Source organism: Osmerus mordax, chromosome 26 (assembly GCF_038355195.1).
Source record: "Osmerus mordax isolate fOsmMor3 chromosome 26, fOsmMor3.pri, whole genome shotgun sequence".
Lineage (NCBI taxonomy): Eukaryota > Metazoa > Chordata > Actinopteri > Osmeriformes > Osmeridae > Osmerus > Osmerus mordax.
In genome coordinates, this window is record NC_090075.1 from 1040504 (window position 1) to 1059728 (window position 19225).

The 19225-nt window shown below is 50.4% G+C and overlaps 2 protein-coding genes across 3 annotated transcripts; one reads left to right on the plus strand and one right to left on the minus strand.

Moving 5' to 3' along the window:
- The first annotated feature begins 1131 nt into the window (after positions 1-1131).
- Positions 1132-3606, plus strand: LOC136936029 (kelch-like protein 24). Its single transcript, XM_067229757.1, has 3 exons — positions 1132-2142; positions 2293-2704; positions 2912-3606. Exons 1-3 carry the CDS (start codon positions 1179-1181, stop codon positions 3213-3215), a joined length of 1680 nt encoding a protein of 559 aa, XP_067085858.1. The 5' UTR covers positions 1132-1178; the 3' UTR covers positions 3216-3606.
- On the minus strand, positions 3417-13809 carry cers4a (ceramide synthase 4a). Of its 2 annotated transcripts, XM_067229758.1 has the most exons (11): positions 13693-13809; positions 12132-12305; positions 11064-11181; positions 9965-10083; positions 9273-9330; positions 8498-8548; positions 8275-8367; positions 7570-7698; positions 6410-6516; positions 5511-5667; positions 3417-5169 (listed from the first exon to the last, which is right to left on the minus strand). In XM_067229758.1, the coding sequence occupies exons 1-11, from the start codon at positions 13698-13700 to the stop codon at positions 4975-4977; spliced, it is 1209 nt and encodes a 402-aa protein (XP_067085859.1). In that variant the 5' UTR covers positions 13701-13809; the 3' UTR covers positions 3417-4974. The 2 variants fall into 2 exon arrangements, with proteins under 2 accessions (XP_067085859.1, XP_067085860.1); XM_067229759.1 differs by lacking the exon at positions 8275-8367.
- Positions 13810-19225: the final 5416 nt, after the last annotated feature.

A 19225-nucleotide genomic window follows, 5' to 3' on the forward strand; every position in this document is an offset into this window, starting at 1 on the left:
GTATTTTCAGTCCCAGGGCTGAAGGACTGACTGTGTAACACTTGTGTAGATCTGTTGTAAGACTATAGCACTTCCTTGATGTCTTACAGGACATCCTGTAAACATCTTGTAAAACAAATACAGTGTTAGCCTCTTGTAAGACAGCACAACAGAAGAAAACAAATACAGAAAGATCCATTCACTTTTTTCCACTTTATTTTCCAAAACAAAATACAATTAAAACTTTCAGATAAAAAGAAAATAGGGACTGGGCCTATATACTTCAGACACAAACAAAAAACAAGAGCTACTAAGAGTCTTTGTCTTCAAAACAAGCTCAACAGAAACAGGGGTAATGAATACCCCTAAGCTGTCTAAACTGACATGGTTTTACGGTAATCCATCATAAGATGACTACCTAGCCATTAAGCAAACATATCATTATAGCAGCTAATTGCAAATGGTTAACTGCATCAATTGTCTTGTGTTTTCTATGCCTGTGTTTACCTTTCGTCCTCGCTGAATCTTCAAACGGACGGAATGGTTTGTCGATGTAGCCAACTTTGACAGATAAAATATGTTTACTATTTAGTGATATCGAATTCGATATGGGACAATGAGCTAGTTTAGCTACCTATAGCTTCATTGTAACCGTTTTTTTCAACTGACTCATCTGTTTCTCTCTATTACCTTGCCTTATATTGAATACAATATAAAAACCGTGAGCATTTTTCGTTAATTAATATGCTATTTTAATGCTGTTATGCGGACGCCAGACGCCTACGAATCACCGCCATTGGGCTACCTATTGAACATTACCGGAGGTTCAATGTCCACCTGTTCTGGTCGTTCAATCAAATTGACATGGATCCACACTAATTTCCTAAATTTAAAGGCAACTTTAATCTGAAAATATGAATGCCGACATTTCTTTCAAATTCCCAATTGTAAAAAGGTGAATGACTGTTAGGCCTATACTGATCGCAGCCTAATTGTGTGTAGCCCAGGACCCTAGGCTATTCCCTATTTTTCCGCCTGTCTCGAGAGCGCCTCAGTTATATTTAGCTGCTTTCCAAACTGACCTCCTTTTAATGTTTGCGGTCGCCAACTGCCAGTCTGGATTGAGGTAACTATTAATACCTCCGACTGAAAGCAGAAAAGACGTGAGGGGAGTTGTGCGCGGTGTGTGTTATGGTTACATGGCCTGTAGGAGCACAGTGCCGGGAGCTTACGGTTGTTTACCGGAATCCCCACTGAAGCAGGAGGACGACTCGTCGTCGGAAGAGGAGCCGGAGGAAGATGCAGTTCCAGACGCAGTTCTGCAGGTGGAGGCGGAGTCATTCTTCGTGAACCGCGAGCGGCTGGCCCGCCACAGCCCGTACTTCCGGGCCCTCTTCTACGGAGGCGGCAGGGAGAGCGGGAAGCGTCACGTAGAGATCAAAGGCGTGGGCGTGACCCAGTTCCGGGTTCTGATGGAGCACTTGCAGACGTCCCGACTCCCTCTGACCCGAGACAACGTCCTGAAGCTGCTGGAGACTGCAGACTTCCTGCAGCTGGAGCGAGCCAGGCTGCTCTGCTGCAAGTTCCTGGAGAGAGAGCTGCACCTCAGCAACTGCCTGGGCATGATGGGCTTTGCCTGGCAGATGTGCTGCCTGGAGCTGTACAGGGCAGCCCGGGAGGTCGCCCTCAACCACCTGCCCGCCCTCGCCAACGACGACGACTTCCTCCTCCTGTCCAAGGACAGCGTGGCCGACCTCCTCGCCAGCGACGACCTCAACCTCCCCCGGGAGGACCTGGCCCTGGAGGTGATCCTGCGCTGGGCGACCTTCGACCCTAGCCGGGAGGACGACTTCCTGGACCTGGTTGGGCTGGTGCGGCCTGAGAGCTTGACCCTGCCCTACCTCACGGACCTGCTGACCCGGCTCAAAGGGTCGGACCCCCGAGCCAAGCTCCTGTGTAAACTGAACGAGAATTTCCCAGCATGCTGGGCAGCCGGGCGCTCGCTGCCTCGGACACGCTCCCGGGAGAACCTCTTCGTCCTGGGAGGACCTCACGATCAGGACCGCCAGCTCCTCTACCGCTTCCACCCTCGCAGCGGCCGCTGGCAGAGCTGCGCCCCTCTGCAGAGGAGGAACCTCATCCAGTATTCTGTCGCCGCCGCAGGTATATGTAGCAGAGGTGAACTGGCAGAATCACCCCTCAGTATGAGTACAGTGTGGTAGCGGTGTGGGGAAAGCACGGGTGTAAGGGACTCTTCGGTTGTATTTATGTTGATGCAAGTGTGTTTAGTGTCCCTGATGTCCCCCCCCCCAGGGGACAGTGTGGTGGTGACGGGGGGGAACTTCCGTGACGAGGTGGTGTGGTACAGTGTGGACTGGGTGAAGCTGTACCGAACTGGGAGCGAGCTCTGGGAGGACGGGCCGGCCCTGGGCAGATCCAGGCACTCGCACTGCTCCGCGGGGCTGGGACAGGAGCTGTTCGTCCTGGGTGGCAGCATGGACCAGGGCCCCGTGGCCGACGTGGAGAGGCTGGTGCTGGGGGCCGAGGCCTGGGAGGGGAGGAGCCCCATGGTGCGGGCGGTGGAGAGGGCCGGCTGCGCCGCGCTGGGCGGATGTGTCTACGTGGCGTGCGGATTGGACGAGAACGGGGAGGCGTACAGCGGAGTGCAGCGCTATAGGCCGGAGGAGGACCAATGGGATGTGCTGTCCTACTGTCCCTTCCCGAGGTGGGCTGAGGGGAGGAGTCACAGTTGTGACGTCTGTTGTGACGATATGCTGACATGTTTTTTTACAATGGCTACATAAACGAACGTTTCTTAATATTGAATCAGAATAAAAACATCAGCCACACAACCTAGTTTGCCCGTTGAGTGACTGATTCATCAGGTGACTGCAAGGCTATAAGCTAACTCTCATTTCTCCTCCTCACCCAGGTATGATCTTCTGGCAACGGAGCTCAACGGCGCCCTCTACCTGTTCGGAGGCCAGGCGCTGCGTCTGGACGTGGAGACGGACGAGTGGACCCTGCTGGAGGAGGAGTGTCTGGACAGGAAGTTCTTTGGCGGCTGCGCCACTCTGAGCGGGCAGGTGTACCTGCTGGGGGAGCGCAGGATCAACACAGCCTTGCCCAAAATGCTGCTCTTGGACCCTTACATTGACGTCTGCGTCCAGGTAGACGACACCCTGCCCTGCCCTGTACCCGTCCGCGGGGCTGTCACGGTACGCATGGTCACGTGACAGGAAACACACCTCCTTTCCACTTCCTGATTCCACTCAACACTTCCTGTGTGAGGAATGCAGGCATGTTGTGTAACTCTTGTGTGTTCCTGGGTTTGCATGACCTCTACACACTGTATTATAGTGTCAAAGATCTTTATTTAATGCTTTTGTTCAGGAAGTGTATATGCAATGACTATGAAACAGGCATGAATTCAGTCGGTCAATAAAAGTAATTTATTGATAGAGTTTAACTGACCATCGAGTGAACAAACCTATAGGAATGTGGATTCAACAAAAACATAACAAAGCATGTAAGACTAGTCATATGTTACTGCCACAACAACCATGGCGTCTCCAGTTTAGATATTATGTATTTGATTCGATTAAAACAAACATCCCATTACAACTATCTGTGTGAGTTGTTCAGTGGATCAGCCCTTTGGGTGCGTTTTGAATCGGGACGCCGTGCAACACTACATCGAGTACAGTGACACAGACACTTGGCGTGTCTCCAAACTAAGACAAAACTAGGAAAGCACACCAGTGAAGCCTAGCAACAACATAGTCATTCAGTCTCACATCTTTGTATTATGGGATAGGGTTACGGTTCTATTCTAGATCGCCCCACAAATAGGGTAAAGAGGAACACAGGTCCTTAAACCGACGTTTCCGGCTCTCTAAAACTCCAGTCAATTTACAACGTGTAACAGTAAATTTTTGCTCGCGAAGCACATTACTTTTTTTCGTGAGTTATCTCAACAGAATCGTATCCCAAGTCTAATTTGACATGTGTAGATTTGGGCAGTGGAACATTCTAAACATTCTTGCTGGTCGTTGTTGTCAGTAATCACTGTGACCCAGATGTCTGTTGTCTACCTGAACAGGTGTGTGGAAAACTCTACCTACAAGCTACCCAGCTCTACCTAGCAGCTATCTAGCACTACCCAGCTCTACCTAGCAGCTATCTAGCACTACCCAGCTCTACCTAGCAGCTATCTAGCACTACCCAGCTCTACCTAGCAGCTATCTAGCACTACCCAGCTCTACCTAGCAGCTATCTAGCACTAACTAGCACAGCCAGCTACAGGGAGAGCTGGGGGGTGAGAGGGGCGGGAACGTGTAAAAATAGCAGGCAAGGCACAAAGCAAAATCAGTCAGCTTGAGTTTAAAACCCCTGTGGAGAACAAGCCCCTCTCTCTCGTCACCGGGATATTCTCGCTAGTTTTTTCGTTATTTATTTGTTTATTTTGTGATGCCATGACCTTGCCATCCCATGTCTTCATACAGTCAAAGGGGGAACAGGTGAACTATACTCACTGCAACATGCAGATGATGTTCTCTGTCTCCACTAGGGGGCGCCAAACCCATTCCTAAAAATCATCCATTCTGGTGATTTGGTGTAAATCTCTGTTAGTATCTTGTGGAATTCCTAACATCTGTCACATAACTAAGCTTCTATACATCTGCAGTCAACTCTTCCTATTTTCCATAAGGGTAAAAAATGTTTGCGCAAAGTCTGTCCTTGCTTATAGTTTACACACAATTCAATCAGCTTCTTCGTCACACATTGAAAATAAAATAAAACTTAGTATTTGATCTAAAAGTAAAAATAAAGAAAATTCAATATACCAGACCACCGTATTTCCATAGCAAGTGAAGGGTTGTGAAATCCTATAATAGACCATTTACTAGATCTATGATCCATGCTCAGGAATCATATATTTCCATATACATATATATGGAGGGAGAGGGAGGGGAGAGACGTAGAGAGAGGGTACTATCTGGCTTTGGGAAGTCTGCTGTTTATATTCCTCTGGTTGGTCAGGTTGTTCAACACGCAGTTGTTAGCCAGCGAAACCAGCTTGGAATTAAGGGTTCCCTTCTTCTGCTCCCAGTTCTCCTCTTCCTCCTCCTCCTCCTCTTCCTCCTCCTCAGCCTCGCTCTCCTCGTCGCTGCGTTCATCTTTCTCCACCTACAGAACAAGACCAGTATTCAGTCGAAATCCTCTCCACCTTCTGAACGTACATTACATTTCACATCTCGTCCACTCAGCTGACACTTTCACCCAAATCTCTGGGGCTATCTCGTTGTTTATGATCATTGACCTATGCACTTTTGTAAAACTCTCTCTTGGAAGTCGCTTTGGATAAAAGCATCTGCTAAATGAATAAATGTAAATCCATGTGGAAATCTCCAAACTACAGCGGTAGATCGAGGATCAGAAGTGCGTGACTAACAGAGTTTCAGCAGCCAGAGTCCAGGAACGGTCTGAGCTTGGTAGCTTGTATCTGGGGGTGGGGGTGTGTGTCCTACCTTGCCCAGGAAGAGGAACTTGTGGACCATGCGCAGGATGAGCGCGGCCCAGAACAGATGCAGACCCTGCAGCACCAAGAGCAGAGCGTTGAAGAAGTAGTACCCGAAGAAGGGCTGAAAGAACTCCATAGACACCACCAGGGTGGTGTGGACGATCCTGATGGGGAGAGAAAGGGGGGAGGAGGGGGAGGAGGGGGAGTGAGAGGGGGGGGAGAGAGGGAGGAGGAAAGAGAAGGAGGCAAAGAGAGAAAGGGAGTGAGAAAAAGATACAAAGCAATTACTAATAAACCGATACACGGCATATGGCGGCTATTCAGTGTCCTCGACCGGGACATGAACAACACAAGTGTCCTGAAACAGACCCAGACCTCGTCTCTCCCTACCTGGCAGGAAACACCACCAGACTCAGACCTCGTCTCTCCCTACCTGGCAGGAAACACCACCAGACCCAGACCTCGTCTCTCCCTACCTGGCAGGAAACACCACCAGACTCAGACCTCGTCTCTCCCTACCTGGCAGGAAACACCACCAGACCCAGACCTCGTCTCTCCCCACCTGGCAGGAAACACCAGCAGACCCAGACCTCGTCTCTCCCTACCTGGCAGGAAACACCACCAGACCCAGACCTCGTCTCTCCCTACCTGGCAGGAAACACCAGCAGACCCAGACCTCGTCTCTCCCTACCTGGCAGGAAACACCAGCAGACCCAGACCTCGTCTCTCCCTACCTGGCAGGAAACACCAGCAGACCCAGACCTCGTCTCTCCCTACCTGGCAGGAAACACCAGCAGACCCAGACCTCGTCTCTCCCTACCTGGCAGGAAACACCACCAGACCCAGACCTCGTCTCTCCCTACCTGGCAGGAAACACCAGCAGACCCAGACCTCGTCTCTCCCTACCTGGTAGGAAACACCAGCAGCCGGGTGACCAGGAACACCAGAGCGAACACCACGAACAGCACGTCACATGTCTTCCTCCAGCCCGCATAGTTGAACATCTTGGCAGACTGTGGAAGAGAGCAGTCTCCATTAGAACACTACTTGCGTGTGTGTGTGCGTGTGTGTGCGTGTGTCAGGGTTCATACAGAGTAGGGGGTGTACAAGTTAAGGGTCATCTCCAGCTGAGTTGTTTGTCTGAAGGGACAGCCTTGATGGATATATCATCCTGCAACCACCTAGACCTCTGCTGTCTCGCTGTTTTAAACTTACGAGGGGGATTATGAGGATGTGATATATGTTTCAACTATTAATTAAAGTTGTAAAATAGGAATAATAAGTATTGTGTTCATTTAGCACTTTCATCCAAAGCGACATTACTAAATATTGTGATTCACAATGGTTCTGTATAAACCCACTCTGCTATGCGTCTATGGTGAAGGGAGTCTGTGTGTGTTTTCCTCTGAGGATACAGCAGTCTAAGGTTATAAAACAGCCAGGCTGTGTAGAACAGCTCACACAGAAATCACCACCTTCACATGACGGAACCACTCCTGGGAGACGGGACCAGCAAACTGTGGCGCCATTTTTTACTAAACATGGTGAAAAGTAGGACAATGATCTTTCCTGTCTCTGGAGGGTGACTATTTACACCACAGGAAGATTTGTATGTTTCAGCCTTATTATACTTATACTGTACCCTAGCTATTTACAGCTGAATGTGTTGGTTTCATTGTGACTATTTTGAGTTCCCCGAGGTTTGTGATGGCTGGATGGAAGTTGATGATGTTCGTATTCAGATACAGTTCACAGCCCTTGGGGCCTTTATCTGGACTTTCTTCTTTAATCGTTAATAGGACAGTTGGAGGGTGACAGGAAAGTAGGGAGAGGGAGAGAGAGAGCGGGGAAGACATGCAGGAAATGGCCTCAGCTGGATTCAATTCCAGGCCTCTGTGTTAACTCTTCCCCGAAGTAGGGCTAGGTGCGTGTACCTCTAAAAGGAAGTAGGGCCAGGTGTGTCGTACCTCTAACAGGAAGTAGGGCTAGGTGTGTCGTACCTCTAACAGGAAGTAGGGCCAGGTGTGTCGTACCTCTAACAGGAAGTAGGGCTAGGTGTGTCGTACCTCTAACAGGAAGTCGGAGGAGTCATGCACCAGCATCACCAGTGTGCCCACACGTACGTAGTTGGCGCAGTAAGAGAAGCTGATGAGGAAGATGGTCGCCACATGATGGATGATCTGCTCCTTAAAGTCCTGGACACACACAACACACAGGTTAGCAGGAAGTGCTGGGAGCTACTTCCTGTTCCTGTGGGGCAGATCAGCAGAGATGGGAAGCAACCATACTTTGTTACTGTGCTTAGGTAGATTTTTCTGGTATCAATATGGTACTTCGCTATACATTTTTTTACTTTCGCTATTTTGTATGAATGTATTTATATGATGTGAGGCCCAACAGGTAGTAGTAATGGCTACTTTTTACTTAAGTATATGTCAGAGCCCACACTTGTTTACTTGAGTGAAAAAGTGTAGTCAGTACTTCAACTTTTACCAGAGTCTTTTCAAACGAGAGTATCTGTACAACTTGAATGAAGGATGTGTGTCCTGTACCACCTGCAGATCAGTGAGATGTGACACTGTACACAGATTGGCTGTTTGTTTTAGCACCAGGAAGAGATCTGTTACAATAGGTCAGGTTTCAGGAAATTTATATTTGAAGGAAAAAGTTTGTCCAACCAAAAACAGCATTAAAGATCACTGTGACTATCCAACTTTCTAAAGTGAGACACATAGTGTGTGTATGGGTGTGTTTGTGTGTGTGACCCTCACCTTCCTTTTCACATCCACGGAGACACACAGCAGCAACGACCAATAGAATCCCAGCTCCATGATGTAATACCAGTAATGGGCCTCGGACACAGGCTGTACACAACAACCACAACCCTGTTACAGCAAAACACCTCAGGGTCTTACAGCGTGAGGGGGGAGAGAGAGGGAGAGATGGATGTGTGTGGTCAGGGTGTGGTCAGGGTGTGGGGGGAGGGCTGCTCACCTGTTTGGGGTAGTCCTGCCAGCACTGACGATGGTCCCAGAACCAGGGGGTCTATCAGGGAGAGAAAACACTGTTACTCAGTTACACAGATAAACAGATACAGGGTCTATAGAACACAGTTATCAGGTCTATAGAGGGTCTAACTGGGTCTATAGAACACAGTTATCAGGTCTATAGAGGGTCTAACTGGGTCTATAGAACACAGTTATCAGGTCTATAGAGGATCTAACTGGGTCTATAGAATACAGTTATCAGGTCTATAGAGGGTCTAACTGGGTCTATAGAACACAGTTATCAGGTCTATAGAGGGTCTAACTGGGTCTATAGAACACAGTTATCAGGTCTATAGAGGGTCTAACTGGGTCTATAGAACACAGTTATCAGGTCTATAGAGGGTCTAACTGGGTCTATAGAACACAGTTATCAGGTCTATAGAGGGTCTAACTGGGTCTATAGAACACAGTTATCAGGTCTATAGAGGGTCTAACTGGGTCTATAGAACACAGTTATCAGGTCTATAGAGGGTCTAACTGGGTCTATAGAACACAGTTATCAGGTCTATAGAGGGTCTAACTGGGTCTATAGAACACAGTTAACAGGTCTATAGAGGGTCTAACTGGGTCTATAGAACACAGTTATCAGGTCTATAGAGGGTCTAACTGGGTCTATAGAACACAGTTATCAGGTCTATAGAGGGTCTAACTGGGTCTATAGAACAGTTACGGAAACGAAACGAGACCAGGAGTTTCCCAAGATCCTACAGGACCACACTCACCTGGACCAGGGAGACTAGACCTGCCCCGAACGCAGTCAGGTAGAATGCAAACCTCCACCTGACAAACACACACACACAACTGAGTCAAACCTCGAGAACACACTCCACAACACTGGGTCAAACCTCGAGAACACACTCCACAACACTGGGTCAAACCTCGAGAACACACTCCACAACACTGGGTCAAACCTCGAGAACACACTCCACAACACTGGGTCAAACCTCGAGAACACACTCCACAACACTGGGTCAAACCTCGAGAACACACTCCACAACACTGGGTCAAACCTCGAGAACACACTCCACAACACTGGGTCGTGTCAACGTTGTTTTAATACCAACAACCCAGAGATGGTTTAGCACTCGAAACATGAATATACATTTACATTTAGTCATTTAGCAGGCGCTCTTATCCAGAGCGACTTACAGTAAGTACAGGGACATTCCCCCGAGGCAAGTAGGGTGAAGTGCCTTGCCCAAGGGCACAACGTCAGTTGGCATGACTGGGAATTGAACTGGCAACCTTCAGATTACTAGCCCGATTCCCTCACCGCTCAGCCATCTGACTCCAATATATAGTTATCACACACATTCTGTGTTGAGTTATGGTTTGTGAAAAGCCTTAAAGGAGATTCCAGTGTTGTGTGCTAGTTTTTGTAGTGTTGCTTGTTGGAGGACAGGGGGAAACTCACGAAGCTTCGCAGAACTTCCTGGTGCTGCTGGGTCGATCCTGCCCGCGTCGACGTCTGAACCAGGTCTCCAGCTGCCTCTGGGACAGGCCACTCTGCTTCCCCAAGACCTGCATCTCCTCCTGCACACACACACACATGTCAACACACGCCACACACACACGTCAACACACACACGTCAACACACACCACACACACACGTCAACACACACCACACACACACGTCAAAACACCACACACACATGTCAACACACACCACACACACACGTCAACACACACACGTCAACACACACACCACACACACGTCAACACACACCACACACACACGTCAACACACACCACACACACATGTCAACACACACCACACACTGTGATAAGTGACTGGGGATGGTCAGAGGGTTCCGGAAACTTTCTGAGGCCTCATGGAAATGAGGTTTGCAAATCAGCCAGTGACAGATCACACACACACGCCTACAGAACACCACACACACACACCTGACACACACCCACATGTAACTCTGGTGTCTGGGGCTGGTTTCCCGGTGGTGGAGAGCAGAGGTGGGTGTGGCGGACATGTTTACATTTCCATAGGGCTTCTCAGGAGGGAGCTGAGTACCCAGGAGCCTGCAGGTTCACACACGCTCACCTGATCAACACCAGCACAGCACTGCCAGATCTTATCACTTACTGCACCTGTCTGTCTGCACATGGCTGTCTGTCTCTACCTATCGGTCTCCACCTGTCTGTCTGTACCTGTCTGTCTGCACCCGTCTGTCTCTACCTACCTACCTGTCTACAGGTATGGAAAGGGAAGCAGCTCTGAATAATGCCAGGAGAAAGACCTGGCTAATTAACAACCACGGTAGCCACAGCAGTGAGTCATAAATCTGTTGTTATTCCTGTCAGAGTTCATGTGAGCCAGTGTCACCTTCGACAGCTAAGCACCCTCTCTCGCTCTCTCCCTGAACTCTGGTAAACCAGGAAAACACCCAGAGACCTGGAAACAAAAGCCAGAAAGCAGTCTCTTGTCTGACCTCTTCTCCTCTTCTCCTGTCATGCTCCTCGTTACGGACCTGGGGGGGGGGGGGGGGTAGTTACTGACCTGGGGGGGTAGCTGCTTGTTCTGGTGGTAGACGGCCTCGAGTCTGGGGACCAGGGGGGGTCGAAGCCTCACGCGATCCTTCACACCCATCAGCCTGCTCAGGGGCATAGCTATCACCCTGGAAGGGGAAGGAGAGGAGGCGGGGGGGGGGGGGGGGGGGGGGGGGGGGGGGGGGGGAGGAGAGGAGGGGGGATGGGAGGTGGAGGGGAGAGGAGAGGAGGGGGTAGGGAGGGGGGATGGGAGGGGGGGAGGAGAGGAGGGAGGAGAGGGGATAGAAGGAATGGAGGAAGAGGTCACCAATGATTATCACAGAGTCATTCTGCTCTCTGATTACACAGACACAGGATATAGCTGCTACTCACACACAGCGTGTGTCATCAAAGCCATGGCTCAAAACAACCTGATAAAGGAAAGCATTCAAAATATGACCTTCCTATCTACCTGTTTTATCTACCTGTCCAACTCCTCACACTGAATTACAACCCCCTGTTCACACTGCTGCCCTCCTTAAGCCCCGCCTCCTGAAGCCCCGCATCCTTAAGCCCTGCCTCCTTAAGCCCCGCCTCCTTAAGCCCCGCCTCTATCCCCAACCACCTCTGCATCCGCTTGGGGATGTGATCCAGGGCAATGACACACACACACAGCAGCTACGCATACAAAACACAGATACTCACACACACACATATAGACATACTGTGTTCACACCCACAAAACACACAGCAAAGTCACTCACACACAATAACAAACACACACACACACCTCCCACACACACATATTGCCTGTGTTAGCAGGTTCTCAGTCCCCTGACAGTGGCACAGTAACCACAACCAGTCAGCCCTCAGTCAGTCAGCCCCTCAGCCAGTCAATAAGTCAGCCAGCCAGTCAGTTAGTCAGTCAGCCAGTCTGGGTAATACCAGACATCCATCCAGCTCAAAATCCACAAAAACAGAGAAGCAGTGAGCTGACTGTGTTTTTAGGGAATTTTGTTTAGATAAACACACACAGGCATCACTCTGTTCTTCCCCTCCATTCCTGGATCTCTGTACCAGCCTGGTCCTCTGAGCTCACCTGTCGAAGGCGTGGCGCAGGACGATGAAGGCCAGGGCTAGGGGCAGGGTGTACAGCAGGTCCCTGGGCCTGGGCTGGCGGCCGCCCCCCTCCACCTCCATGTCCCTCCAGGAGGTACCAGGAGGAAGCCAGTACTGCTGAGGCCACAACCACTGGTCCAGAACCACCTCCATCCTGGGGGGGGGGACAGGGAGGAGAGACAGGGAGGAGAGGAGAGACAGGGGGAGGAGAGGAGAGGGGAGACAGGGGGAGGAGAGGAGAGGGGAGACAGGGGGAGGAGAGGAGAGGGGAGACAGGGGGAGGAGAGGGGAGGGGAGACAGGGGGAGGAGAGGAGAGACAGGGGGAGGAGAGGAGAGGGGAGACAGGGGGAGGAGAGGGGAGGGGAGACAGGGGGAGGAGAGGAGAGGGGAGACAGGGGGAGGAGAGGAGAGACCAAGAGGAGAGGAGAGACAGGGGGAGGAGAGGAGAGACAGGGGGAGGAGAGGAGAGGGGAGACAGGGGGAGGAGAGGAGAGGGGAGACAGGGGGAGGAGAGGGGAGGGGAGACAGGGGGAGGAGAGGAGAGGGGAGACAGGGGGAGGAGGGGAGACAGGGGGAGGAGAGGAGAGGGGAGACAGGGGGAGGAGAGGAGAGACCGAGAGGAGAGGAGAGACAGGGGGAGGAGAGGAGAGACAGAGAGGAGAGACAGGGAGGAGAGACAGGGAGGAGAGGACAGTGTTGAGAGTCAAAGAGGGGAAGAGGAGGAGAGAGGAGTGAGGGAAAGTGTGAGGTGGACTCCAAAGCTAGGACTCCTAGCTCCTTAAACATTGATGGTGTGATTAATATTATATAAGAGGGGCTGTGCCCCTCCAGATTAAATATGACAAGCTAAAGACGGACACACAGTTCGCTTCTCACAGTGGTTTTAATGACAAAACACACGTTAAAGTTGTTTCACTTCATATCGAGTTATATTGAAGTATCTCGGTCTGACCGTTTTTGTTGTGGATAGTTAATGAAACTCAGAATGACCCCCCCACCCCCCCCCCACCCCCCCGGGCCCTCCACCTCACACTAACACTCCCACCTAGCACACTGTGTTATGTTCTATAGGCTATCACGTTTTTTCTTCTGTGTGTTTACATCCGTTTTCGGAATATTTCGTTTACAGCTCGAGCGTCACGACTATCACCGAGCAGTCGGACTGCTACCGAACCACTGCGCATCATTCGGTACAGACCAAAACACACCCCTGAAGCAACGGGTTTACATAGCACAACAAGGTGCAGAGCAAGCCCCAAGTCAGCATTTCTGTAAACAAGCGAACAAACAACGAGCCGTTCACGGCAGATTGACCACATACTGAAGCGGAAGATTTGAAACCACTCATTATCCCATCGCCATAAAGCTCCCAGAATGTTCAGAATATCTCTTTCTTGAAGACCGCCGATATTCGATCGAAAATTGACCACCCCGATTAACTACAGCCTCCAAAATGAGTAACATGACGTTCAAAGCAAAGGAGTAATCTATTAAGGTAACTCCAAACGCGTCGATAAAACAATAACATCACTGTTATTACCTGTCCATGCTGTTGTGATGGGATGGGTAGTACGGCGGAATTAAACTGGAGAGGGGGAGCTTTTTGACGCAACCTGCTTCTCTCGGTAGGCGGGATTTGCCCCTCTCAATACCACCCTTCGTGCGTCTCTGCTAACGTACATTAATCACACAAATGCACCTTTTATTGGCCGGCTGTCCTTGGAGACCAGATGATAATAATGGTAAATAATGGTATGTTATGTTATGCAGGCTATATAGCATAATTGGACTGGAGTCTTCAATTTGCTACTGTATTAAGTGTTTACAGCGACTTGTCCACGTAGGGTGAATTCTGGTAATCTGGGACATTGGGTAATGTGGGACACCTAAACTCCAGAGCGTTTTCTTCCCTGCTATGACAATGTCTAGTCCACAGAACTTTGACTCTAGGTTTAGCATGGATGTTATGTGACTGAAATCACAAAACGTGATTGGTCTGGTGTCACAGAAAGGGTCAGGGCACTAATCAGTAAGGAAGCTCCGATGAGAAAATGCATGCAAAAAATTCCACTTAAAACATGAATAGCCTGTTATTACAAACTTTGAAATATGCCAAGTAGCCTAATTGTTCAGGGCATGGGAAAGCACGGTTAAGTTTCTGGTCTGTCCTTGGCCCAAACTTGCCCCATAGTTGTGCAAGTTTATGACGGGATAAAATCATCCGGATGATTTCACAATAACAGTCCTATCCATGAGAACTCCTCCGGCGGCAGGGGAGCGGCTGTATCAGCCGTCCTCATTAAATACCAATTGGATGTAATAGAGGATAAACCTGGTGTTGTGGAAAGGTGTGATGGAGCTTGCGGTTACAGTTAATAATGATAACTGTAAACTGATAAAAATTCCCATTACTGTTTCTGAAATCCAATTGGGTGATTTCACTGGAATGGACTAATGAGACGGTCATGTAACAGACGTAGCCACGCTTCAATTACGCGGGTGGCCTATTATATACCTGAGGAGTGAGTTTTACGGTTTTCACACCGTTACACTAACGTGGACCACGTTGTGTTTAAAGACGCCACATCAGTGTTGTCTGCTATTTTTTGTTCAACGATGTGGAAGTACATTTGTAAACGCACAGATGATTAAAGTTCAGTTCAAATCAACACAACTCCGCATCAGCTCCGTCCATAAAGGACTTAAAACCGCGAAACATTTCTCCATAAAGAGACGGCCAACAGTTAAACCACAAAACACATCTGGTGGTTAAATTAGAGGTTAGATGTTGGTGTTAGCAGGTGGTCTAAATTATCCAGCCCCTATCAAAGGTAACACCGTGTTGTTTTCAAAACAAACTTGGTCACGTTTCTTTAGGTAGCGATAAATTAACAGTAGGCCTAGATTAGATTCCATTGAGTAGCCTACCATAGGCCTAACTAGATGGTTTCGTAAACACATAATAATAATTAACAACAAAATATAGCTTACTTAAATGAAAGATAATGAAAATGTGAAAAATAGCTCAATTTAATATTATAATTATAATATATATCATACAGTTTGATTTAACTTTGTAAGGTAGGATACACTGCCACCTGTAGGCCCGGTATCTGTACCGGGAAGAGTCTCTATAGGGGAATTCCATGAAGAGATCAAATCAGTCTTGTTTCCCGGTCAACCTCGGCAAAGATAGATTTTAAAATTGAGCTCTATTTAACCAATGTCGTGTTCCTACCCCTCACTCTGTCCCTGACGACAGGAGAGAGTGGATGGGGACACCCTCACTCTGTCCCTGACGACAGGAGAGAGTGGATGGGGACACCCTCACTCTGTCCCTGACGACAGTAGAGAGTGGATGGGGACACCCTCACTCTGTCCCTGACGACAGGAGAGAGTGGATGGGGACACCCTCACTCTGTCCCCGGCGACAGGAGAGAGTGGATGGGGACACCCTCACTCTGTCCCCGACGACAGGAGAGAGTGGATGGGGACACCCTCACTCTGTCCCCGACGACAGGAGAGAGTGGATGGGGACACCCTCACTCTGTCCCCGACGACAGGAGAGAGTGGATGGGGACACCCTCACTCTGTCCCCGACGACAGGAGAGAGTGGATGGGGACACCCTCACTCTGTCCCCGACGACAGGAGAGAGTGGATGGGGACACCCTCACTCTGTCCCCGACGACAGGAGAGAGTGGATGGGGACACCCTCACTCTGTCCCCGACGACAGGAGAGAGTGGATGGGGACACCCTCACTCTGTCCCTGGCGACAGGAGAGAGTGGATGGGGACATTTCTCTGCAGCTTAAAGAGTACAGAAAGGGCACATAGATAAGGACGTCTTCTAACACTGCAGACCAACCACACACACACACACAAACACACACGCACAGAGCTTGTGTTTCTAGCACTCTAACCCAACCGACAGGGTTCCATCACGCCTCCCTTTTAACCTCAAACTAGCGTTTGTCGCTAGTGTCCTCAGCCGACCACTGGCCACCTCTATAAAACCACTTCAACCACATACACCAAGAAGCTAGCTCCGCGATGGCGTAGGTTGTTGTCGGTACATATATGTGTGTGCGTGTGTGATAACATCACCTGAAGAGGCTAGAGACCCAGCCTTACTGTCTGTCTGGGATCTTGTGTTTCACAGGCTGTTACTTTCCTGGTGTTGTGAAAACTATACCCTCATTCCTCATGTCTGGCTACGCACACACACACTGACACACACACACACACTGACACACACACACTGACACACACACACTGACACACACACACTGACACACACACACACACACACACACACTGACACACACACACACACACACACACTGACACACACACACTGACACACACACACACTGACACACACACACTGACGCACACACACACTGACATACACACACACTGACACACACACACACTGACACACACACACTGACACACACACACTGACACACACACTGACACACACACACTGACACACACACACGTACAAGGGCAAAACAAAGGCTACAGCAGGGGCAGATAGACACAGACGTCTTCTAACACTAGAGGACTGAGAGAACACGACCTGTGTTTGTCTTGACATGGGGCCACAGAGTGTTTTATAGAGCAGCCTCTAAAGACCACCAGGACCCATAAACCTTAGAGACAACAGTGTGTGCGTGTTTGAGTAAGTGTGTGTATGTCTGTGTGTGTTTGAGTACGTGTGTGTATGTCTGTGTGTGTTTGAGTACGTGTGTGTATGTCTGTGTGTGTTTGAGTACGTGTGTGTATGTCTGTGTGTGTTTTAGTAAGTATGTGTGTGTCATGGACCATGAGACTGTCGTCCAAATAACCAAGACCATGTCATGAGCTCACATCCTGTGTGGCAGCCAATCACAACACAGGCTCACAGCGGAGTGGAATGGAGCTCGATGTGATCAAAGTCGTCCAACAGACAAACTGACATGTCAATGAACAGTCCACAACACAGTCTGATACAACAGTCTGATACAACACAGGGAACCCCTCCTGTTCGTCCCGAACATGAACCTGAAGGACGGACAGGTTGTTAAGCTGAGGGACAGCTCGTCTAGGAGATGCTGAGCAGGAGGAGAGGATGGAGGAGAGGTGGAGGGAGGGAGGGAGGGAGGAGGAGAGAGGAGATGTGGAGGGAGGGAGGAGGAGAGAGGAGGAGGATGGAGGAGAGGTGGAGGGACAGAGGGAGTAGGAGAGAGGAGGAGGATGGAGGAGAGGTGGAGGGAGGGAGGAGGAGAGAGGAGGAGGATGGAGGAGAGGTGGAGGAAGGGAGGGAGGATGAGAGAGGAGGCCCTCCTGAAGCCCAGGCTCCCAGCCTGGCAGCTCTCTCTCTGGGCCAACAATAACACCCTGGAGAGGTGGGGAATGTGCACAGGAAACCAGCACTCACATGACTGCGGAACACCAGGCCAGGGTCAGTCACACTGTAGCCCAGAGAGAGGGGAAGAGAGGGAGAAGGAGAGACAGAGTGAGAGAGGTGGAGAGAGAGGGAGGAGAGAGAGAGGAAAGGGGGGCCCTCCAGGAAACACACTCTCTGCTTTCCCACGGGATCCTCTCCCTCATAAACACACACACCTCTCAGACACACACACACCCCACAAGGCCTAGTTTCAGCCAGGCCAGAACTCTCTGGCCCTCTATAACTCTCAGCAGAGGAATCCCACTAATGTCCCTATTGACTAAGCCTGGGCCTCCCCTCTCTCTCTCTCTCTCTCTCTCTCTCTCTCTCTCTCTCTCTCTCTCTCTCTCTCTCTCTCTCTCTCTCTCTCTCTCTCTCTCTCTCTCTCTCTCTCCCCCTCTCTCAATCTCTCTCTCTCACACAATCTCTCTTTCTCTTTCACATAATCTCTCTCTCTCCCTCGCACCGTCTCTCTCTCTTTCACCATCCCCCTCTCCCCATGCTAGGTGTGTCCTTCTCCCACTGTTCCCTAAACAACAGGACCACTGTTTCAGGCCAGGAATGGGGACTCCTTCACCCCTCCTCCTCTCTCCTCTCCCCCCTCCTCCTGTCTCCTCTCTCCTCCCCCCTCCTCTCTCCTCCCTCCTCACCCCTCCTCCTCTGTCCCCTCCCCCCTCTTCCTCTCTCCTCCCCCCTCCTCCTCTCTCCCCTCCCCCCTCCTCCTCCTCCTCTCCCCTCCCCTGTCCCCCTCCTCCTCTCTGCTCTCCCCTCCCCCCTCCTACTCTCTCCTCCCCCCTCCTCCTCTCTCCCCTCCCCTCCCCCCTCCCCCCTCCTCCTCTCTCCCCCCCCTCCTACTCTCTCCTCCCCCCTCCTCCTCTCTCCTCCTCTCTCCTCTCCCCTCCCTCCTCTCTCCTCTCCCCCCCTCCTCCTCTCTCCCCTCCCCCCCTCCTCCTCTCTCTCCTCCTCTCTCCTCCCCCCTCCTCCTCTCTCCTCCCCCCTCCTCCTCTCTCCTCCTCTCTCCTCCTCTCCCCTCCCTCCTCTCTCCTCTCCCCCTGTTTTTCCATCCTGTTGTTCTTGGCGTGTTCCCCCAAGCCCCTAGAGAAAGCACTCCTCTCGGGTCCCTCAAGAAAACATGCCGATAACCTCCTCTTCCCCCACACCCACACGAAGACAAGGATAACACAACTAGCTAAAGGTCCACAGCCCCTCCGCTGAACCCCCCAGAAAAAATGTCACCCCTGGCTAGTTGAAAAACTCTCTCACCAACAAGATTTGACCTGGTTCCTTCCTGCTGTGCCTCCAGTAGTGATTCTTGCTTCCAGCAGATGGCGCCAGATATGTGGTTCCTATACCAACACCCCAGACCAGTTAAAGACAGGGTCGGTAAGTTTTGCACACCAACAGATATATAGCCCGTCCAACCATTGCATTTGGTCCGAATGCCGTCCAATCATATCATTCTGTACGAACGCAATGATTGTGTTTATGGTTGTGTTTATTACGGTCCTGAGTAGGGATGGGTATTGAGAACCGGTTCTTGTTTAAAACCGGTTCCCAGTGAATCGATTCCTTGGAATCGTTAGCAAAATTCCTTAATGATCCTGTTAACGATTCTCTGTGCCGTTGTGCATGCGCGACGAA